This window comes from Coptis chinensis, chromosome 9 (assembly GCF_015680905.1).
Source record: "Coptis chinensis isolate HL-2020 chromosome 9, ASM1568090v1, whole genome shotgun sequence".
NCBI lineage: Eukaryota > Viridiplantae > Streptophyta > Magnoliopsida > Ranunculales > Ranunculaceae > Coptis > Coptis chinensis.
This window is the reverse complement of record NC_141464.1, coordinates 84,143,823-84,167,431: the sequence shown is the minus strand read 5'-3', so window position 1 is coordinate 84,167,431 and position 23,609 is coordinate 84,143,823. Positions and strand designations below refer to the sequence as shown.

At 34.6% G+C, this 23,609-nt stretch overlaps 2 protein-coding genes across 4 annotated transcripts; both read left to right on the top strand.

Moving 5' to 3' along the window:
• Positions 1 to 5,929: 5,929 nt before the first annotated feature.
• On the top strand, positions 5,930 to 11,617 carry LOC147478954 (DNA topoisomerase 6 subunit B-like). 3 transcript variants are annotated; one of them, XR_015209271.1, is made up of 11 exons: positions 5,930 to 6,157; positions 6,298 to 6,331; positions 6,423 to 6,501; positions 6,638 to 6,701; positions 6,835 to 6,926; positions 7,069 to 7,183; positions 7,259 to 7,356; positions 7,455 to 7,485; positions 8,227 to 8,299; positions 9,575 to 9,896; positions 11,235 to 11,617. XR_015209271.1 is itself a non-coding variant. In XM_086584684.1 (10 exons), exons 2-10 carry the CDS (start codon positions 6,322 to 6,324, stop codon positions 11,303 to 11,305), a joined length of 633 nt encoding a protein of 210 aa, XP_086440810.1. In that variant the 5' UTR covers positions 5,938 to 6,157; positions 6,295 to 6,321; the 3' UTR covers positions 11,306 to 11,617. The 3 variants fall into 3 exon arrangements, 1 of the variants encoding a protein (XP_086440810.1); XR_015209270.1 differs by having other exon boundaries at positions 5,933 to 6,157; positions 6,295 to 6,331; XM_086584684.1 differs by lacking the exon at positions 9,575 to 9,896 and having other exon boundaries at positions 5,938 to 6,157; positions 6,295 to 6,331.
• Positions 6,163 to 23,012, top strand: LOC147478953 (DNA topoisomerase 6 subunit B-like). Its single transcript, XM_086584687.1, has 10 exons — positions 6,163 to 6,197; positions 17,832 to 17,868; positions 17,959 to 18,037; positions 18,174 to 18,237; positions 18,370 to 18,461; positions 18,595 to 18,709; positions 18,785 to 18,870; positions 18,969 to 18,999; positions 19,707 to 19,779; positions 22,713 to 23,012. Exons 2-10 carry the CDS (start codon positions 17,859 to 17,861, stop codon positions 22,781 to 22,783), a joined length of 621 nt encoding a protein of 206 aa, XP_086440813.1. The 5' UTR covers positions 6,163 to 6,197; positions 17,832 to 17,858; the 3' UTR covers positions 22,784 to 23,012.
• Positions 23,013 to 23,609: the final 597 nt, after the last annotated feature.

Here is a 23,609-nt window from a genome sequence, read left to right as displayed (position 1 = left end):
TATAGTAAGTTATAATGATTTGTTATCTCATCTCTTATGTGTTTAACTAGAAGAAACAAGAAATGTAAAGTTTGATTTGTCATCTCATCTCTTATGTGTTATGTTTTTGGTCAAGATATGTAAGAAGACTTCATTGCCCTTTGCTTGTACAATGACATATATACCCTCTTAATTAGAAGTCAAACTCAACTAAGACACGTGTCATCACACTTCCACAGTTCCACCTTCCAATTTGGCTTCCAAATGACGAATTTGGTGAAAGAGAATACCCCTTGCTTGGTGTTTAAACTAAATAGAGGTTAAAAAAATTGGGGTTTAGCTAAATTAAGGCTTAATTGGGGGTTGTTAGGTGTTTTTGTGTCTTTAGTTGTTGGTGGTCCAAAGTTGTTTGCAATACTCACGCAACTTGTTCTTGACAAACCCTGCGTGCCAAAAAAAAAAGGAGTCCAAATTCAATCTGATATAAAAAAGAGAAGAGCTTACCAAAAGTGTAATGCAATTAAATTAGTCCGCCTAAAGATAAATATATAAAACAACCTCATTCATGTCGCCATCCATAATTTTAAACTTTTTAATAATGATTTGTAGCAATTCACCGCATGTAGTGGCATGACTGAAAAAAATAATAAAATTGTCGTTAGCTATAAACTAAACATTGTACACGCCGTCTCGGAAATAAAGCTATGGAAAGAGATTTAGTTTGCAGAAGAAAAACGTAATCAGAGATATCAACACATGATGATTAAGGATAAAGTGAGAACTTAAATTTTTTGAAAGAACACTACCTAAAAAAAGAAAATTGATATATGAACCGCCAGGAATTTTTGACGGTGCAGAGCTTTGTCATATTGTAACTGTATGTGCATAAATGGTTCTCTTGGTAGACAATACCTGAATATCTTGATCACCTGCATGGTAGTTGAGCCTTTAAAATTAGCTTGCAAAATATACATATAATATATTCAACCAACTGGATATTCAAACAATATCAAAATTCCTAACATTTTTTCCCTTTTAAACTGATGATACATGAACATGATGATCAGGAGAACTTGATACTTGATATGATCCTCAAGTCACCCTCTCCAAACTAAATTTGAGGACTCAGTTACAAAACCATGTGTTGAAAGGAATCTAAAGTTCACGGTCTAGACTTGATCAACTAGTCTTTTAGAGACTCGTATACAGCAAAGTTGAGGCCAACATACGGGCCCTGCAAACACCAAAACCAAGTAAATTACACAGGGCACTCTGTATACTTTGGTGAGATGCACAACAAACATTTTGAGCTCAAAATGTCAACTCTGTTTCTTGCTTAATATAGTGTCCAAGGTTGACCTTCAGATATGGTGCCAAAGACTGGGATAAAGTGAAGAAAGAATTTTAAGCACATACAATTGATCATACAGATTTAGCATCACAAAACTATAACCAAAGAGAAACTGGAATCTCATAAACTGTACAGTGAGATTCATTATACCACAAGAGAACGAACAACAGAGAATCTTCTGCTTGTTGAGAATTCTTTCACTACATCCTTTGATAATTAATTATAACTGCATTCCTACTTGAGAGTGCCTTGAATGCTCAGCAAGGACAAATAATCAAGAGCCCAATACGGCAATACAAGTCACTTGATAAGAAGCAATTTTTATGTACTTCCACCAAGTAACAACTGTATTGATAATGTATGCACATTAAGTCTTGGCTACTACAAACCGTTTCTCAGTTATGGATAAAATATGGAATATCATATGCAAACCTTATGTACTTCCCCAAGCTGCTTCTCTTATGCAACTATTTGAGACGCAAATGACAACAACAGATAAAAACCTAAGGAAAGGGAAGAGGGGGGAGGACTAGTTCAGTGCCCATGTAGTTCATCTAATAATAAAAAATATGAGAAATCACTATAATTTTGAAATATTGAACTTTTCATCACATGGAATAATTGCCAATTGGAGATCAGATTTTCTATAGTATATAAAGACTTTGATTGTTTATTATTGTCGCTGAGTTAGCAAACTATCTATTTTCACACACATAAATGTACTTACAACTCCAATAAGCGAAGGAAGCCAGCTTTATAAAGTGCCCTCGGCCCTTCTTCGGGAGAAACAGTTGATAGAGCATGGAACATACCCCTATCTTTGGTATGGGGATTTTCTCTGTCTGTACAAAGAGGGAAATGAATGTAAACATTAAAGTTTATGATGAAATCTGAAAAAAGAAAAAATAGTTAAAATTTTCATACACACAGGGACATAGAAATTCCAATAGATGCATGAAAGTCATAATTCATTACATGCATAAAAGTCTACCCGCACCATGTCCATTGGGTAAGTAGGCGACATGGCAATGATTCCAAAGACATTGTTCGGCTCCAAGGCGTAATGAGAGGAGTTAAGGATGCATCTTCTGCAAAAGATAAGAACCAACAAGAAAATTGAGATCTTCCCTCTCCGTTTCTATACTATTTCATATCTAGCTGAATCTCGATATAAATTCATCAAATGATGTTATAACAATCAGAATATGGAGAACATGGGGATCAAAACAAAATTTTGAAGAGAAAAAACCCCAAATTCATCACATAAGTACCTTTGGTCTTTGCGGTTTTGTGTACAACAATTCTCCTAAATAGTATGTCTTCATAACGTATTGAGAAACTTAAACAATAATAAGAAATTAATGGACACATATTAAGACTCACCAAAAAAACAAATCCACCCCCACCTTCACTGCTCCTCAACAACCTCTTCGTCGAGCTTTGTTGAGCAATCAGTTGCTTCAGTTTTTCTTGTTCGGGTACTCTTACAATATCCGCCTTTTAGTCGTCCATCTTTTTCTCTGTTTCTATGCTCGATTAGCCTTGTTGTTGACCCCCTTTATTTTTTTGAGATGGGAGAGGTCTTCTAAGTGATTTTATGTGAGACGAAGAAGGGTAAGCATCGGTTTTAGGCTTCTATGCTAGTTCCAGGATGTGGGAGAGAATGGAAAAGAATCGGTTCTTATTCTCTAATTAGATTTTTCAATTTCTTAACCTCTTATTAAATAATGCAATTATTGCTAATTAAATGACATTAATAGTAATGCGTACAAATGAGAATGGCGTGGATTTGGTTTTCTAATATACTCCCACATGAAAAGACTAATTGGCCCTATTTAAAGGTGTTAAGCAATTGTTTTATTTAAGGACAATATCGGTACTGAAAATTTATAAATACATAAAAGACAAAGTAGTCCTCATTAATAAATAGCTAGGCATCTAATTTTATTATTCATCAAGGGTATTATGCGTCAGAAAAAGTCCCGGATGAATTTAAGAGACCACAATCATTATAGGCTATACTAGTAGTAGAGATTCTAATTTATCTAAATAGCGCAAATAGCTATCTGAATCCTAAAACCACAGCGTGACAACTATTTTTATTAGTTGATGATAAATCTGTTAGACAAATTTTGGTAAATGTTCCAAAAAAATAATTATTAACATTTTATTTTGTATAGATGTGGCAAATGGTATAATTGTGAAGCTAGAAAGCCAATATGAGAACAGTATTGTACTTGGAGCAACTTATACATGTCGAACTAACTAGTTTATTGTGTTCTTTATATAAGCGTAAGAGTTGTAACATGTTGTGAGCCTTATTACCCATAACATATAGTGAGAAAAACCACTGACCAGCACCTGATTAGCAAATATATATTGAGATTAACAACCCAAATATGTAGTCTATGAAGCACCAATAAACTTGAACCAGTATCAATATATATTTTTTAAGGAGGCATACAACGCTTGCCTTTCATTAAAAAAAAGGAACGATAGGTACAAAGCTAGAAGAGTCTTGGGGAGGGTATTCTCCATGGACGGAGCTATTTAATAGGTGTTCCATTTTTGTCTCTTCTTCTCAAGTACGTTCTTTTTGTTCTTTTTTTCAAGTTAGTTATCATTTTTTACATCATGCCTATGTGTGGTACTAAACTAAAAGACAAAAGGCACAAGCAAGCCTGTTGAGCAAACATGCTCGCATATGCATGATCGAACCCCCTGCCCCTGTCACAGGCCAATCATATATATTTAGTTCACAAAATTCATGTTTTAGGGCTTTCAACTTTGACTTTGGTCTTCTTATCTTGGTTAGTTTAATACGTCTTAAAGTAGGTACTTTTTCTAGGACTATTTAATGAGTTCATTCTTTTTCTTTATTCTAATGCATGTAATGACATACGATCTTTTGATTAATATCGGTTTGAGATCATTCTACAAGTATTGCTAACAAGCAATTAGATGCTTCAATTTGTTGTGGACGCTCGGTCTCATTCCCTAAGTTCATGTTCATATTCATTGATCTTATGTTCGTATCCTTTCAAATTGAATGTTGTGTATCATATAACATTCAATTAATAGGTTTACATCACTTTTCTATCCTTTGTTGTTTTTTTCATTATATTTGAGTTATCTATATTACCCAAAAAAAAACCAAGTTATTCATATAGTGCCTTTGAGATGGTTTTTTTTTCCTTTGGGTAAACAAATTATTCAACATTTAAGCATAAAAGGTAAGACTGTAGTTCAACTATTCAAGGCCTTCAAGGTATCAAGGTAATGGGCCTAAGCTTGCATTGCACGTACTATCTCAAGTTAATTCATATTATACATTGAAGATATGGTCGAATGAATTGTGGGATTCTAAGATGAGATTTCCATCGATGACCATGGTTAGAGAAGTTCACTATAGGTTGGGCAATGGAGCCATATACGTATATTGACAAAGGCCACACTAATAAAGCAAGTTTTCTTTTTCATTTTTCATTTTTCTTTTATTTTATGAAAGATGACTAAATTTTTAATGGCGAAAACACATTTATCAAATTTGTTTATAAATTTGTGTAAAATCAAACATTTATTGTAGCGAAAAAAACAGAGAGTAAAATCAGACATTTATGCCCGTTATGCATGTAGTCAAAATTAATTGTATTAGGCATTTGTGTTGTGTTATTTTGATAATATTCAAATTAATACCTGAAGATCAGTGGGAATAGCTTAGTTGGTAAAACCTTTGGGTGATGATACCAGAGGTATGGGGTTCGAACCCCGCTACACATTATTGAGTTACTGATCTCTTTAAAAACAGGCTTGCCCACACATTTTTAGCAAAACAGGGTTACCAATCAAAATAATAATAATAATAAAGGTACTTGTTATTCTTGTGGGACGATTTGTGTTGAAGGGACTTCACCAAAAAAAGCGATTATTACAAGTGTGACATTGGTTTTTTAAAAATCTAAAAAAAACAATTATACAAGTATGCCATTAGTCAAAAAATTTGAATTGAAACCCCCAAACTTTAAAAATTTGGCTAGGTCCTTTGACTAAGTCCCAAACGACTTGGCTACACCGTTTGGGACTTAGTCCAAACGACTGGCCACACCGGGTTAAGAGCCAAAAAAACTTTGAATTTTTTTCAAAATTCAAATCCCAAATCCATTATGACCACACCGCCCTGACCGGAAGTCCAAAATGATGTGGCCATGTCAGTTTGGGATTTTGACTTAGAAAAAAAATGGCCACACCGTTTGGACTAAGTCTCCAACGATATGACCACACCGTTTAAACTTTAGTCCAAAACGATATGCCGTACGCGTCGTTTAAGGATTCAACTTTGAAAAAATATATAGTTACGTTTTTTGGGCTGACGGCCAGGGTGTGGCGGATCGTTTGGACTTAAGTCCCAAACGACTCACATTAATTTGATTTGGAACGCACTCCAAAGCCCGGTCGTTTAAGTTTGGGTTTCGAATTCAAATTTTTTTGGACTAATGGCATACTTATAATAATTGTGTTTTTTTTAGATTTTTTGAAACTAATAGCAAACTTGTAATAATTGTTTTTTTGGTGGGAGTCCGCCCAACACAAATTGGGGTCTGTCAGTAATAGGACCCATAATAAAATAAGTCATTCGTCAAAGCAGTATCACTTCTGCATATTGATATATAAGGAAATAAAGGAATCATATAATTTGCATATATTGATATATAAGGAATCATATAATTTGCATATTCTCTATTAAGTGGTTTTTTAGTGTCAATGCATGAACGTCAATATCAAAACACATTGAAACGTTTAGGGTTTCAAAGTATATCCAGATAATAGGTCAGTAGTGATTTATGCTTTTTTGCAATGTGTTGTTAAGGTTATATTAATTTCAATTATAAATTTATCGATTTGTAGTATTCATTTTTTTTAAATTTATTATTATTCGACATTCACTGTTTGATAACGTTTTACAGTAGATTCGTGGATATTTTGTTTCAACTATGGCTCCTGGTAAACATGGATACATTTGAATTTTAAGCGTTATGATTTTTTAAGCGAAAGGTTAAACTCTAATCTTTGTTTGTTTATTTTTTTTTTCCAGAGATTTCCACTTTAGATTACCTATGGCAAGTAATTAGTGTGGAACTTAGCCCCGACATTGTGACAGCTTTTGCCGCCAGGTTAACCAGATTAACCAGATTTTACTTTTTAATTTCTAATTCTTTTTCTAGGGGCTTGAAGTTATTACTTCTTGTAGCCTTTCCATTATTATTATTATTATTAGTGCCCTCAAGTAAATATTTTATTGTGCAACAGAGCTGGTGATAATGTTATTGATTTGCAAGTTGGACTGGCTTTTTGGAGGAAATCTCGCGAACCTGTAAGTTTTTTTTTTAAATTTTTGTACATGATTTGTTTGAATATCGGCTAACAACCTTTCTTAGGAATGTACCTTATTAATTTGTTTAGTCATTATTGAAGCACTCAGTATTTTTCTTCTTGCTTAACTTCAGGGTGTGAAGATTTTTCGTTTGTTAGAGACTTCTCCTTTTTGTTATGAAGAAGGTGCTGACGAAGAAACAATATGTGCTTTGAGACAAATCAAGTAAGATATATATCAATGTACTTTTTTTAATTAGCACCCCCGCTTTTTGAATTTGCTGCGATTTAGACTTTTTAATGTGAGAAAGTTAACAAGCTTTTCATTGTAAGAAAGTTTGCTGATACATCTGATGCATCTTTTACAGATGGGCGGATTACAATGTCAACATCGAACGGGATAGAGTTTGTTTGTTTGTTAAGGTCACAGAATTGGAGAATTATGTGAAACGTACTCAAAAGAGGATAGTCTTTTTTATTAAGGTTAGTTATTGTCGGATTTATTGTCATTTATGGAATTACTTTGAATCAGTGAGCTAACATCTTTCTCTCCCCCAGGTTGGTATTGTTGAATGTTGTACAGATTTAAAAGAAGAGATAAAAATGACGATAAAAATGACCCGTAAAGAGCGAAAGGCACTTCAAGAGGGAGTTAGGTAACATTAATATTTAATATGCTAATTTCACCTTTGTATATAGAGTAGCTTTTTGCTCCAATATATCCGTTGTAATTCCTGGTAAATTTAAATTGCAGGAAACTACATGTAGACCCTCCTGGAAATAAAGTAAGATAAAGAAAACTTTGTCCCTCTAGAGTTTCAGTTCGTCTGGAGTCTGTACAATAATTTTAATTCTTTTCCATGAAAAGTGACTATGACCATACCTGGCTTTTTTAACTTTTAATTATCATTCCACTATTATAATGGCACGTGTTACACGTACTTTTTCAGCTGACACTTTCTCGTCAAATTTGTTTTATTTTATTTCTATATATATATATATAGATATATTTCCAATATATATATATATATATATATTGAAATCACATAAAATTTCGTTATCTTTGCATTATAAGTTAGGAACTTATAATGAATTTCTTGTACCGTCTTGTAGGGTTTATAGCCTACACTCTTAAATTTGTGAGCTTATTAAGGCCTTACACCTATGACATCTTTTAAATTAAAAATAATTTAGGAGAGGAGACCCATTTAACCAACATATGTCATCAGTGTCCTAAAGAAGCTGTCATAAAATCCTTCATGCATCATATAATGCATCCTTTATGTGGTCCCTATCAGATTTATTGACAAATGTAGTGTCCGTGTCATACTAGTGTTACGTGTCCATATCTATATTTCTGGGGTGGTTGTTCTATGGTGAGAGTACTTGTTAGAAAATTGTTTCCTACCATAGGTTTTTCCTATGTTCATTTCTTTTAGGGAGGGTTGCTTAGAGCTCTTGTATCCTTGTTCGAAATGGAAGTATGCAATCATAATATCTTATCGTTTTTGGATATACTTTTGCGGATAGATAATGATAATTGGCTTCCTAATGCCATGGGTGTTGGATGGGTTAACAACCGCTTGACATTTGAGAAAGGTTAGTGTTCTCATATATTCATAGTTATATTCGGGATTCAGATTTACTGAGTTGTGCTACCACATTGTTTTTGATTTTTCCATTCTTGATTTTCTCTAATATCCATTTGTTTTATATGTATACTGTATGGGCTTTAGTACTTAGTGTTGGAAATGTGAATGAATTTGTGTCCTCATGGGTTTGAACCCATGACCTTATGTATCTACTACACTCTAATGTGGGGGGCTTTAGTCCCACATTGGTTACTAAACTTAAGACTCTTAAGTTTATATTGGTTGTGTCCTTATGGAGGGATAGTGTAGAGATATAAGGAGGTGCTGCTACGTACACAAGGGCCTTTGGTTTGGGGGCTCTCGGGAGGTGGGAGCTCCAGAAAACCTTAGTGCACGTCGCGCACAGGGGGTGCAAATCCACCCATTTGGGGTGCGAGTACTGGGCTTGTTTTTGCGGAAATCACACGTTATCTTTTGGTCTTCTTTTTCCAAAACTGTTGTTTTCAAAATCTTCCTTACTAAGAGTAAAAAATCACGTTATTTTCTCGCACCTTAAAGCCTTGGCGTGACTCTCGCTTTGAGTTGCGAGTGTCAGATCTATATATCAAGAGTCTCTCTTGTTTAGACAAGGGGCTTAACCGCAATTGTTTTTTCTCAAATAAAAAACCATGTCTGGAGTACGCTGAGAGTTTCTACAGAGCTAGTCATTCTTTGGTGATTCGCTTCTTCCTTTGTTGTATCTGGGAGACGACGCGGCTTGAGGTTGGCAAAGAACCGCATCGGGCGGCGTTTTTTCGTCTTAAGGAAATTGTGCCGAGCACAATCCTCAGTGATAAGTTTACTTGCATTCTTATTACTGTTTTTCGATACTAGTTGATTACAATCTTAAGACGAAAAATCATTGTCTAGTAAGAATCTGTTATTATCTAGTATTGTGCTCGCTTGTTCTTTATACTGCTAAAATGGAGAAACCTAGTGGTAAGTCTGTCAAACCTGAGATTTTTTATGGCAGAAATTTTAGTTACCGCGGATGAAAATGCAATTTTATCCGACTACTCTGGAACCGGTTGAATGGATTTCGATTGAGAAACCCATTTCAAATGAAAATGAAGATGAACACAGTCGGATTACGGTGGTGTGGAGAGATGGGAAAAGAAGGATTATTTATGTCTAAAATTATATACTTGATTGTCTTTCTCTTGATTTGTATGATGTTTATCTTTGTGTGTAATGACCGCTATAGAGTTGTGGAATTTACTTGATAAGAAGTATGTTCTCGAAGATGCAGTTGAAGAAGTTTCTTGTAGGAAAGTTTCGAATTCAAAATGGAAGATGGGAAATCATTTGTTTCTCAAGTGGAGGAGCCGCAAATAATTATTCATGAGATTTTGCGGGGAAGGTTATAAAATCTGCAAAGGTTTCGGGTTGCTTCCATCATTGAGAAACTCCCTTCCTCGTGGAAGGAGTACAAAACGATCTCAAACATAAGAAGAAAGAGATGACCTTAGAAGATCGATCGTCAACCTTCGGATCGAGGAGGATACAGAAGGCTGAAATCAATGTGGAGACTTCGGAAATGAAGGCTAAGGCTAACCTGGTTGAAGGTAACGCTAGTTCTTCTAAGTCTAAATCATCTAAATTCCAAGCCAAAAAGAAACCATATGCAAACAAGAATAAACAGTCCAACCTCACTTTTAAAAGAAACCTTACAATCCACGAAATTCATTGCTATGTTTGCGGATCAAGAGGTCACATAGCCCGGATCAGAATTCAAAAAAGGTCCAAATGATGGGAAGAAAGATAAGGCACAAGCAAATGTAGTTCAGGATGGTAACTTTTCTGCTGTGGTTCTTGAGGTTAACTTGGTGAGTAACATGACCGTGGGTAGACAGAGACTCTGAGAAACACATCGTGGCACTAAAAGTGCATTTGCGTCCTTCTCTCCTCTGGGAGAAGGAGAAAGTCTGTTCATGGGTAACTCATCTACTTCTAGAGTTGAAGGAAAAGGGAATGTTAATTTGAAGTTCACTTCTGGAAATGTTCTTAATTTGAAGGATGTTCTTTATGTTCCTGATATTAGGAAAAATCTGGTTTCTGGTTCCCTTTTAAGTAAGAAGGGGTTCAAACTTGTCTTTGAGTCAGACAAATTTGTTCTGACTAAGGGGGGAACATTTGTGGGTAAAGGTTATTTAGATGAAGGCTTGTTTAAGCTCAATGTAACTGATTTTCATTTAAATAAAGCATCTACTTCTTCTTATATGGTTGAGTCATTTGATCTGTGGCATAGTAGACTTGGACACGTTAATAATATTTCAATTAAAAAACTGATATATTCATAGTTATATTCAGGATTCAGATTTACGAGTTGTGCTACCACGTTGCTTTTGATTTTCCGCTACTGATTTTCTCTAATATCCATTTGTTTTATATGTATACTGTATGGACTTTAGTACTTAGTACATATGTAAGTGCTACACATGGTGTTTCTCATCTACTTATTGGGATATTATAAACATGAAGGGAAAATCAAGTACATATATTTGACTAATGGACTTAGTGGTGGCCAGGTCCATGTGCAAACCTGATACTAAAGGGTATTATAGCGTATGGTAGGATTCAACACAATATTGTTTTCATTTGATTGTGCCATGAATAACGAACATGTTTAGTTCAACCGGCTAAAATATCAATTAGTGACACTTTTTGTTCTTCATTGTTTTGCTGAACATTCTGCTCATTTTATTTGTACAGTTTTGAGTGCGTTTCTTGCTCCCAAATCCCAACTAACAAATTTTACTTTATTTATAACAAATGAATAGTTGTCATTGGACTTGTAAGCTGGTCTTGCTTGTGAATTTTACTCTTTAAATTTCAGCCAAAAAAAAATTTGGCATTACATATGTATGAATGGAAGCTTATTTAGAGGATTATTTATTTTTCAGGTCAAGGAAGTTCCATAATGGATTTGAATAAGTACAAGAAATTTCGTGATGAAGAGGGTGGCGCCGAGTGAATTGATGTTGACATACACCATGAGTGAATTGATGTTGACATACACCATCATGAGGTTCAGCAGTGAGTATTGGGGGAGCTTTTTGTGTGTTGCATTTTATTTTTCACTTGTGTTTGTTTGGTATTTGGTATATATGCTTGCTTGGGATTATGAACAAGAAAAAGGGATCTTTGTGTTTACTTGCTTTCTACTCAAAGAAAGTGCTTCTATGTGACTCTTGGGCGTGTGTTCTTGAGTAATGTAAAGTTGTTGTTCACATCCTTTTACCCATACCAAACATTCTGCTCAATCTTAAGGTTGTTGTGAAATTCAGTCCTATGATGCTTCTGTAACTTTAGGTGCTTGTTGAAAATTGTGTCTGGATGAAAAAGAGATCATTCGAGCTAAAAAAGTGAGTTCATCTGATGAATTTAAGGTACATCCAGAACAACTGAAGAATTAAATAACACTTGCACCAATCTATCATATGCATAGGGAAAACCCAGGACTCGTTCAGTCAAAACTCTGTTGTTTTTTTTTCGATAATCATTCAGTAATTTGCATTACCCATAACCAAGGCACTCTCGATAATTTGCATTATCCATCCCATGTATGTTGAGCTCTAGTTCTCCTGGAAATGAGCTGGCATTTCAAAATGACAAGGTTGACGTAGAGGAAATATATCTTCGGAAGAGACTTTATCTGATCATCGCAGCAGGAGTGAACAGAAAGAGACTTTGTCTGATGGTGTCACAGGAGTGAACAATTTCTTTTTTTCAATGGACCCTTCTCTCGCTAATGTGTAGATACTAGATAGTAGATACTAGATACAATAACAATGACCACTAGAAGTCGGCTATATAGCAATTCACAATTTATCAGTGGTTGCGACTTGGAATTGGATCTCATTGGAAAACTCAGCCTAATTGTATGCCTTGGTATCTCTACATAATTCAACAATCAACATGCATAAATCCAACAAAATGTTGTGCATTTTTATGTGATTTTAAAATACAACAAACTTGAACTAGATCTCATTCTTGTTGTCTTTGGTTTAAACCACAACTTCTTACATTTTATTTTTTTCCTCATTTAGTTTCGTTTGTTAAAAAAAACAAAGCATATAGTAAGTTATAATGATTTGTCATCTCATCTCTTATGTTTTTTTTTTTTTTTTGATAAACTTTTCATATTATATATTAAACCTTAAAGCCATAAAGGCACAGAGTTTGTCTCCACCATACACATTGGCAGAGCTGTCATCTCATCTCATCTCTTATGTGTGTAACTAGAACAAACAAGAAATGTAAAGTTTGATTTGTCATCTCATCTCTTATGTGTTATGTTTTTGGTAAAGATATGTAAGAAGACTTCATTGCCCTTTGCTTGTACAATGACATATACCCTCTTAATTAGAAGTCAAACTCAACTAAGACACGTGTCATCACACTTCCACCTTCCAATTTGGCTTCCAAATGACGAATTTGGTGAAGGAGAATACCCCTTGCTTGGTGTTTAAACTAAATAGAGGTTAAAAAAATTGGGGTTTAGCTAAATTAAGGCTTAATTGGGGGTTGTTAGGTATTTTTGTGTCTTAAGTTGTTGGTGGTCCAAAGTTGTTTGCAATACTCACGCAACTTGTTCTTGACAAACCCTGCGTGCCAAAAAAAAAAGGAGTCCAAATTCAATCTGATATAAGAAAGAGAAGAGCTTACCAAAAGTGTAATGCAATTAAATTAGTCCGCCTAAAGATAAATATATAAAACAACCTCATTCATGTCGCCATCCATAATTTTAAACCTTTTAATAATGATTTGTAGCAATTCACCTCATGTAGTGGCATGACTGAAAAAATAATAAAATTGTCATTAGCTATAAACTAAACATTGTACACGCCGTCTCGGAAATAAAGCTATGGAAAGAGATTTAGTTAAGCTATGGAAAGAGATTTAGTTTGCAGAAGAAAAACGTAATCAGAGATATCAAGACATGATGATTAAGGATAAAGTGAGAACTTAAATTTTTTGAAAGAACACTACCTAAAAAAAGAAAATTGATATATGAACCGGTAGGAATTTTTGACGGTGCAGAGCTTTGTCATATTGTAACTGTATGTGCATAAATGGTTCTCTTGGTAGACAATACCTGAATATCTTGATCACCTGCATGGTAGTTGAGCCTTTAAAATTAGCTTGCAAAATACACATATAATATATTCAACCAGCTGGATATTCAAACAATATCAAAATTCCTAACATTTTTTCCCTTTTAAACTGATGATACATGAACATGATGATCAGGAGAACTTGATACTTGATATGATCCTCAAGTCACCCTCCCCAAACTAAATTTGAGGACTCAGTTACAAAACCATGTGTTGAAGGGAATCTAAAGTTCACGGTCTAGACTTGATCAACCAGTCTTTTAGAGACCCGTATACAGCAAAGTTGAGGCCAACATACGGGACCTGCAAACACCAAAACCAAGTAAAATTACACAGGGCACTTTGTATACTTTGGTGAGATGCACAGTAAACATTTTGAGCTCAAAATGTCAACTCTGTTTCTTGCTTAATATAGTGTCCAAGGTTGACCTTCAGATATGGTGCCAAAGACTGGGATAAAGTGAAGAAAGAATTTTAAGCACATACAATTGATCATACAGATTTAGCATCACAAAACTATAACCAAAGAGAAACTGGAATCTCATAAACTGTACAGTGAGATTCATTATACCACAAGAGAACGAACAACAGAGAATCTTCTGCTTGTTGAGAATTCTTTCACTACATCCTTTGATAATTAATTATAACTGCATTCCTACTTGAGAGTGCCTTGAATGCTCAGCAAGGACAAATAATCAAGAGCCCAATACGGCAATACAAGTCACTTGATAAGAAGCAATTTTTATGTACTTCCACCAAGTAACAACCGTACTGATAATGTATGCACATTAAGTCTTGGCTACTACAAACCGTTTCTCAGTTATGGATAAAACATGGAATATCATATGCAAACCTTATGTACTTCCCCAAGCTGCTTCTCTTATGCAACTATTTGAGACGCAAATGACAACAACAGATAAAAACCTAAGGAAAGGGAAGAGGGGGGAGGGCTAGTTCAGTGCCCATGTAGTTCATCTAATAATAAAAAAATATGAGAAATCACTATAATTTTGAAATATTGAACTTTTCATCACATGGAATAATTGCCAATTGGAGATCAGATTTTCTATAGTATATAAAGACTTTGATTGTTTATTATTGTCGCTGCGTTAGCAAACTATATATTTTCACACACATAAATGTACTTACAACTCCAATAACTGAAGGAAGCCAGCCTTTATAAAGTGCCCTCGGGCCTTCTTCCCGGAGAACAGTTGATAGAGCATGGAACATGCCCCTATCTCGGTATGGGGATTTTCTCAATGCGTACAAAGAGGGAAATGAATGTAAACATTAAAGTTTATGATGAAATCTGAAAAAGAAAAAATAGTTAAAATTTTCATACACACAGGGACATAGAAATTCCAATAGATGCATGAAAGTCATAATTCATTACCTGTACAGTGAGTCTACCCCGCACCATGTCCATTGGGTAAGTAGTCGACATGGCAATGATTCCAAAGACATTGTTCCAACTCCAAGGCGTAAGTACCTTGAAATGCAAAGATTGCCAGGTACAACAATTCTCCTAAACAGTATGTCTTCATAACGTATTGAGAAACTTAAACAATAATAAGAAATTAATGGACACATATTAAGACTCACCAAAAAAACAAATCCACCCCCACCTTCACTGCTCCTCAACAACCTCTTCGTCGAGCTTTGTTGAGCAATCAGTTGCTTCAGTTTTTCTTGTTCGGGTACTCTTACAATATCCGCCTTTTAGTCGCCCATCTTTTTCTCTGTTTCTATGTTCGAGGTTGTTGACCCCCTTTATTTTTTTGAGATGGGAGAGGTCTTGATTTTATGTGAGACGAAGAAGGGTAAGCATCGGTTTTAGGCTTCTGTGCTAGTTCCAAGATGTGGGAGAGAATGGAAAAGAATCGGTTCTTATTCTCTAATTAGACTTTTCCATTTCTTAACCTCTTATTAAATAACGCAATTATTACTAATTAAATGACATTAATAGTAATGTGTACAAATGAGAATGGCGTGGATTTGGTTTTCTAATATACTCCCACATGAAAAGACTGATTGGCCCTATTTAAAGGTGTTAAACAATTATTTTATTTAAGGACAATATCGGTACTGAAAATTTATAAACACATAAAAGACAAAGTAGTCCTCATTAATAAATAGCTAGGCATCTGATTTTATTATTCATCAAGGGTATTATGCATCAGAAAAAGTCCTGAATGAATTTAAGAGGCCACAATCATTATAGGCTATACTAGTAGTAGAGATTCTAATTTATCTAAATTTATCTAAATAGCGCAAATAGCTATCTGAATCCTAAAAGCACAGCGTGACAACTATTTTTATTAGTTTATGGTAAATCTGTTAGACAAATTTTGGTAAATGTTCCAAAAAAATAATTATTAACATTTTTATTTTGTATAGATGTGGCAAATGGTATAATTGTGAAGCTAGAAAGCCAATATGAGAACAGTATTGTACTTGGAGCAGCTTATACATGTCGAACTAAGCAGTTTATTGTGTTCTTTATATAAGCGTAAGAGTTGTAACATGTTGTGAGCCTTATTACCCATAACATATAGTGAGAAAAACCACTGACCAGCACCTGATTAGCAAATATATATTGAGATTAACAACCCAAATATGTAGTCTATGAAGCACCAACAAACTTGAACCAGTATCAATATATATTTTTTAAGGAAGCATACAACGCTTGCCTTTCATTTAAAAAAAGGAACGATAGGTACAAAGCTAGAAGAGTCTTGGGGAGGGTATTCTCCATGGACGGAGCTATTTAATAGGTGTTCCCTTTTTGTCTCTTCTTCTCAAGTACGTTCTTTATGTTCTTTTTTTCAAGTTAGTTATCATTTTTTACATCATGCCTATGTGTGGTACTAAACTAAAAGACAAAAGGCACAAGCAAGCCTGTTGAACAAACATGCTCGCATATGCATGATCGAACCCCCTGCCCCTGTTACAGGCCAATCATATATATTTAGTTCACAAAATTCATGTTTTAGGGCTTTCAACTTTGACTTTGGTCTTTTTATCTTGGTTAGTTTAATACGTCTTAAAGTAGGTACTTTTTCTAGGACTATTTAATGAGTTCATTCTTTTTCTTTATTCTAATGCATGTAATGACATACGATCTTTTGATTAATATCGGTTTGAGATCATTCTACAAGTATTGCTAACAAGCAATTAGATGCTTCAATTTGTTGTGGACGCTCGGTCTCATTCCCTAAGTTCATGTTCATATTCATTGATCTTATGTTCGTATCCTTTCAAATTGAATGTTGTGTATCATATATAACATTCAATTAATAGGTTTACATCACTTTTCTATCCTTTGTTGTTTTTTTTTCATTATATTTGAGTTATCTATATTACCCAAAAAAAAACCAAGTTATTCATATAGTGCCTTTGAGATGGTTTTTTTTCCTTTGGGTAAACAAATTATTCAACATTTAAGCATAAAAGGTAAGACTGTAGTTCAACTATTCAAGGCCTTCAAGGTATCAAGGTAATGGGCCTAAGCTTGCATTGTACGTACTATCTCAAGTTAATTCATATTATACATTGAAGATATGGTCGAATGAATTGTGGGATTCTAAGATGAGATTTCCATCGATGACCATGGTTAAAGAAGTTCACTATAGGTTGGGCAATGGAGCCATATACGTATATTGACAAAGGCCATACTAATAAAGCAAGTTTTCTTTTTCATTTTTCATTTTTCTTTTATTTTATGAAAGATGACTAAATTTTTAATGGCGAAAACACATTTATCAAATTTGTTTAGAAATTTGTGTGTAAAATCAAACATTTATTGTAGCGAAAAAACAGAGAGTAAAATCAGACATTTATGCCCGTTATGCATGTAGTCAAAATTAATTGCATTAGACAATTGTGTTGTGTTATTTTGATAATATTCAAATTAATACCTGAAGATCAGTGGGAATAGCTTAGTTGGTAAAACCTTTGGGTGATGATACCAGAGGTATGGGGTTCGAACCCCACTACACACTATTGAGTTACTGATCTCTTTAAAAACAGGCTTGCCCACTCACTTCTGCATATTGATATATAAGGAATCATATAATTTGCATATATTGATATATAAGCATGCTCGTATATAAGGAATCATATAATTTGCATATTCTCTATTAAGTGGTTTTTTAGTGTCAATGCATGAACGTCAATATCAAAACACATTGAAACGTTTAGGGTTTCAAAGTATATCCAGAAACGTTTCGCTTCCTCTTATTAAGCGAAAGTATTAAGAAGAAAAAAAAAGAATCGTCAGATAAGGTTATATTAATTTCAATTATAAATTTATCGATTTGTAGTATTCATTTTTTTAAATTTATTATTATTCGACATTCACTGTTTGATAACGTTTTACAGAAGATTCGTGGATATTTTGTTTCAACCATGGCTCCTGGTAAACATGGATACATTTGGATTTTAAGCGTTATGATTTTTTAAGCGAAAGGTTAAACTCTAATCTTTGTTTGTTTATTTTTTTTTCCAGAGATTTCCACTTTAGATTACCTATGGCAAGTAATTAGTGTGGAACTTAGCCCCGACATTGTGACAGCTTTTGCCGCCAGGTTAACTAGATTAACCAGATTTTACTTTTTAATTTCTAATTCTTTTTCTAGGGGCTTGAAGTTATTACTTCTTGTAGCCTTTCCATTATTATTATTATTATTAGTGCCCTCAAGTAAATATTTTATTGTGCAACAGAGCTGGTGATAATGTTATTGATTTGCAAGTTGGACTGGCTTTTTGGAGGAAATCTCGCGATCCTGTAAGTTTTTTTTTTAATTTTTGTACATGATTTGTTTGAATATCCACTAACAACCGTTCTTAGGAATGTGCCTTATTAATTTGTTTAGTCATTATTGAAGCACTCAGTATTTTTCTTCTTGCTTAACTTCAGGGTGTGAAGATTTTTCGTTTGTTAGAGACTTCTCCTTTTTGTTATGAAGAAGGTGTTGACGAAGAAACAATATGTGCTTTGAGACAAATCAAGTAAGATATATATCAATTTACTTTTTTTAATTAGCACCCCCCCTTTTTGAATTTGCTGCGATTTAGACTTTTTAATGTGAGAAAGCTAACAAGCTTTTCATTGTAAGAAAGTTTGCTGATGCATCTTTTACAGATGGGCGGATTACAATGTCAACATCGAACGGGATAGAGTTTGTTTGTTTGTTAAGGTCACAGAATTGGAGAATTATGTGAAACGTACTCAAAAGAGGATAATCTTTATTATTAAGGTTAGTTATTGTCGGATTTATTGTCATTTATGGAATTACTTTGAATCAGTGAGCTAACATCTTTCTCTCCCCCAGGGTGGTATTGTTGAATGTTGTACAGATTTAAAAGAAGAGAAAAATATGACCCGTAAAGAGCGAAAGGCACTTCAAGAGGGAGTTAGGTAACATTAATATTTAATATGGTAATTTCACCTTTGTATATAGAGTAGCTTTTTGCTCCAATATATCCGTTGTAATTCCTGGTAAATTTAAATTGCAGGAAGCTACATGTAGACCCTCCTGGAAATAAAGTAAGATAAAGAAAACTTTGTCCCTCTAGAATTTCAGTTCTTCTGGAGTCTGTACAATAATTTTAAGTGTTTTCCATGAAAAGTGACTATGACCATACCTGGCTTTTTTAACTTTTAATTATCATTCCACTATTATAATGGCACGTGTTACACGTACTTTTTCAGCTGACACTTTCTCGTCAAATTTGTTTTATTTTATTTCTATATATATATATATTGAAATCACATAAAATTTCTTTATCTTTGCATTATAAGTTAGGACTTATAATGAATTTCTTGTACCGTCTTGTAGGGTTTATAGCCTACACTCTTAAATTTGTGAGCTTATTAAGGCCTTACACCTATGGCATCTTTTAAATTAAAAATAATTTAGGAGAGGAGACCCATTTAACCAACATATGTCATCAGTGTCCTAAAGAAGCTGTCATAAAATCCTTCATGTATCATATAATGTATCCTTTATGTGGTCCCTATCAGATTTATTGACAAATGTAGTGTCCGTGTCATACTAGTGTTACGTGTCCATATCTATTTCTGGGGTGGTTGTTCTATAGTGAGAGTACTTGTTAGAAAATTGTTTCCTACCATAGGTTTTTCCTATGTTCATTTCTTTTTTAGGGAGGGTTGCTTAGAGCTCTTGTATCCTTGTTCGGAAATGGAAGTATGCAATCATAATATCTTATCGTTTTTGGATATACTTTTTGCAGATAGATAATGATAATTGGCTTCCTAATGCCATGGGTGTTGGATGGGTTAACAACCGCTTGACATTTGAGAAAGGTTAGTGTTTCTCATATATTCATAGTTATATTTAGGATTCAGATTTACGAGTTGTGCTACCACATTGTTTTTGATTTTCCGCTACTGATTTTCTCTAATATCCATTTGTTTTATATGTATACTGTATGGGCTTTAGTACGTAGTGTTGGAAATGTGAATGAATTTGTGTCCTCATGGGTTTGAACCCATGACCTTATGTATCTACTACACTCTAATGTGGGGGGCTTTAGTCCCACATTGGTTACTAAACTTAAGACTCTTAAGTTTATATTGGTTGTGTCCTTATGGAGGGATAGTGTAGAGAGATATAAGGAGGTGCTCATGTAGCACACAAGGCCGCCTTGGTTTTGGGGGCTCGGGGGGGGAGCTCGAGAAAACCTTAGTGCGTCAGTGCAGTGCAAATCCACCCATTTGGGGTGCGAGTCTTGGGCTTGTTTTGCGGAAATCACACGTTATCTTTTGGTCTTCTTTTTCCAAAAGCTGTTGTTTTCAAAATCTTCCTTACTAAGAGTAAAAAATCACGTTATTTTCTCGCACCTTAAAGCCTTGGCGTGACTCTCGCCAAGCGAGTCGCGAGTGTCGGATCTATATATCAAGAGTCTCTCTTGTTTAGACAAGGGGCTTAACAATTGTTTTTCTCAAATAAAAACCATGTGCGAGTCTGTTGAGAGTTTCTCTGAGAGCTAGTCATTCTTTGGTGATTAAGCTCTTTCCTTTGTTGTATCCCGGGAGAGACGGCTTGAGGGTTGGCAAAGAACCGTTATTTTTTTCGTCTTAAGGAAATTGTGCGAGCACAATCCTCGATGATAAGTTTACTTGCATTCTTATTACTTGTTTTTCGATACTAGTTGATTACAATCTTAAGGCGAAAAATCATTGTCTAGTAAGAATCTGTTATTATCTAGTATTGTGCTTTCGCTTGTTCTTTATCTTTGCTAAAATGGAGAAACCTAGTGGTAAGTCCGTCAAACCCGAGATTTTTATGGCAGAAATTTAAAGCATTTGGCGGATGAAAATGCAATTTTATCGACTACTCTGAACTGGTTGAATGGATTTCGATTGAGAAACCCATTTCAAATGAAAATGAAGATGAACACAGTGGATTACGGTGGTGTAGAGAGATGGGAAAAGAAGGATTATTTATGTGAAATTATATACTTGATTGTCTTTCTCTTGATTTGTATGATGTTTATCTTTGTAACATGATTGCTATAGAGTTGTGGAATTTACTTGATAAGAAGTACGTTCTCGAAGATGCGAGGTTGAAGAAGTTTCTTGTAGGAAAGTTTCGAATTCAAAATGGAAGATAGGAAATCTGTTGTTTCTCAAGTGGAGGAGCCGCAAATAATTATTCATGAGATTTTTTGCGGGAAGGTTATAAAATCTGCAAAGGTTTCGGGTTGCTTCCATCATTGAGAAACTCCCCTTCCCTCGTGGAAGGAGTACAAAAAACGATCTCAAACATAAGAAGAAAGAGATGACCTTAGAAGATCGATCGTCAACCTTCGGATCGAGGAGGATAGCGGGGAAGGCTGAAATCAATGTGGAGACTTGAGGAAATGAAGGCTAAGGCTAACTGGTTGAAAACTTATTTGCTAGTTCTTCTAAGTCTAAATCATCTAAATTCCAAGCAAAAAAGAAACCATATGCAATCAAGAATAAGCAGTCCCAACCTCACTTTAAAAGAAACCTTACAATCACGAAATTCATTGCTATGTGTGCGGATCAAGAGGTCACATAGCCCGATTTATAAATTCAAAAAGGTCCAAATGATGGGAAGAAAGATAAGGCACAAGCAAATGTAGTTCGGGATGGTAACTTTTCTGCCGTGGTTCTTGAGGTTAATTTGGTGAGTAACATGTGACCTGGTGGGTAGACACTGGACTTAAACTCTGAAACACATCGTGGCACTAAAAGTGCATTTCGTCCTTCTCTCCTCCGGGAGAAGGAGAAAGTCTATTCATGGGTAACTCATCTACTTCTAGAGTTGAAGGAAAAGGGTCATTAATTTGAAGTTCCTTACGGAAATGTTCTTAATTTGAAGGATGTTCTTTATGTTTCGATATTAGGAAAAATCTGGTTTTGGTTCCCCTTTAAGTAAGAAAGGGGTTCAAACTTGTCTTTGAGTCGGACAAATTTGTTCGACTAAAGGGGGAACATTTGTGGGTAAAGGTTATTTAGATGAAGGCTTGTTTAAGCTCAATGTAACTGATTTTGATTTAAATAAAGCATCTACTTCTTCTTATATGGTTGAGTCATTTGATCTGTGGCATAGTAGACTTGGACACGTTAATAATATTTCAATTAAAAAACTGATATATTCATAGTTATATTCAGGATTCAGATTTACGAGTTGTGCTACCACGTTGCTTTTGATTTTCCGCTACTGATTTTCTCTAATATCCATTTGTTTTATATGTATATTGTATGGACTTTAGTACTTAGTACATATGTAAGTGCTACACATGGTGTTTCTCATCTACTTATTGGGATATTATAAACATGAAGGGAAAATCAAGTACATATATTTGACTAATGGACTTAGTGGTGGCCAGGTCCATGTGCAAACCTGATACTAAAGGTATTATATTATAGCGTATGGTAGGATTCAACACAATATTGTTTTCATTTGATTGTGCCATGAATAACGAACATGTTTAGTTCAACCGGCTAAAATATCAATTAGTGACACTTTTTGTTCTTCATTGTTTTGCTGAACATTCTGCTCATTTTATTTGTACAGTTTTGAGTGCGTTTCTTGCTCCCAAATCCCAACTAACAAATTTTACTTTATTTATAACAAATGAATAGTTGTCATTGGACTTGTAAGCTGGTCTTGCTTGTGAATTTTACTCTTTAAATTTCAGCCAAAAAAAATTTGGCATTACATATGTATGAATGGAAGCTTATTTAGAGGATTATTTATTTTTCAGGTCAAGGAAGTTCCGTAATGGATTTGAATAAGTACAAGAAATTTCGTGATGAAGAGGGTGGTGCCGAGTGAATTGATGTTGACATACACCATCATGAGGTTCAGCAGTGAGTATTGGGGGAGCTTTTTGTGTGTTGCATTTTATTTTTCACTTGTGTTTGTTTGGTATTTGGTATATATGCTTGCTTGGGATTATGAACAAGAAAAAGGGATCTTTGTGTTTACTTGCTTTCTACTCAAAGAAAGTGCTTCTATGTGACTCTTGGGCGTGTGTTCTTGAGTAATGTAAAGTTGTTGTTCACATCCTTTTACCCATACCAAACATTCTGCTCAATCTTAAGGTTGTTGTGAAATTCAGTCCTATGATGCTTCTGTAACTTTAAGTGCTTGTTGAAAATTGTGTCTGGATGAAAAAGAGATCATTCGAGCTAAAAAAGTGACTTCATCTGATGAATTTAAGGTACATCCAGAACAACTAAAGAATTAAATAACACTTGCACCAATCTATCATATGCATAGGGAAAACCCATAACCAAGACACTCTCTGTAGGACTCGTTCAGTCAAAACTCTGTTGTTTTTTTTTCGATAATCAGTCAGTAATTTGCATTAATATATATTCGGAAGAGACTTTATCTGATCATCGCAGCAGGAGTGAACAGAAAGAGACTTTGTCTGATGGTGTCACAGGAGTGAACAATTTCTTTTTTTCAATGGACCCTTCTCTCGCTAATGTGTAGATACTAGATAGTAGATACAATAACAATGACCACTAGAAGTCGGCTATATAGCAATTAGCAATTCACAATTTACCAGTGGTTGTGACTTGGGATTGGATCTCATTGGAAAACTCAGCCTAATTGCATGCCTTGGTATCTCTACATAATTCAACAATCAACA

What these genes read in the sequence shown, in the direction of transcription:
- LOC147478953 (XM_086584687.1), top strand. An exon ending in TGTGCTTTGAGACAAATCAA is followed by an intron (nt 18,462 to 18,594) that starts GTAAGATATATA and finishes CATCTTTTACAG; the next exon opens with ATGGGCGGATTACAATGTCA. An exon ending in GCACTTCAAGAGGGAGTTAG is followed by an intron (nt 18,871 to 18,968) that starts GTAACATTAATA and finishes TTTAAATTGCAG; the next exon opens with GAAGCTACATGTAGACCCTC.
- LOC147478954 (XM_086584684.1), top strand. An exon ending in GCACTTCAAGAGGGAGTTAG is followed by an intron (nt 7,357 to 7,454) that starts GTAACATTAATA and finishes TTTAAATTGCAG; the next exon opens with GAAACTACATGTAGACCCTC. An exon ending in TAGACCCTCCTGGAAATAAA is followed by an intron (nt 7,486 to 8,226) that starts GTAAGATAAAGA and finishes ATACTTTTGCGG; the next exon opens with ATAGATAATGATAATTGGCT.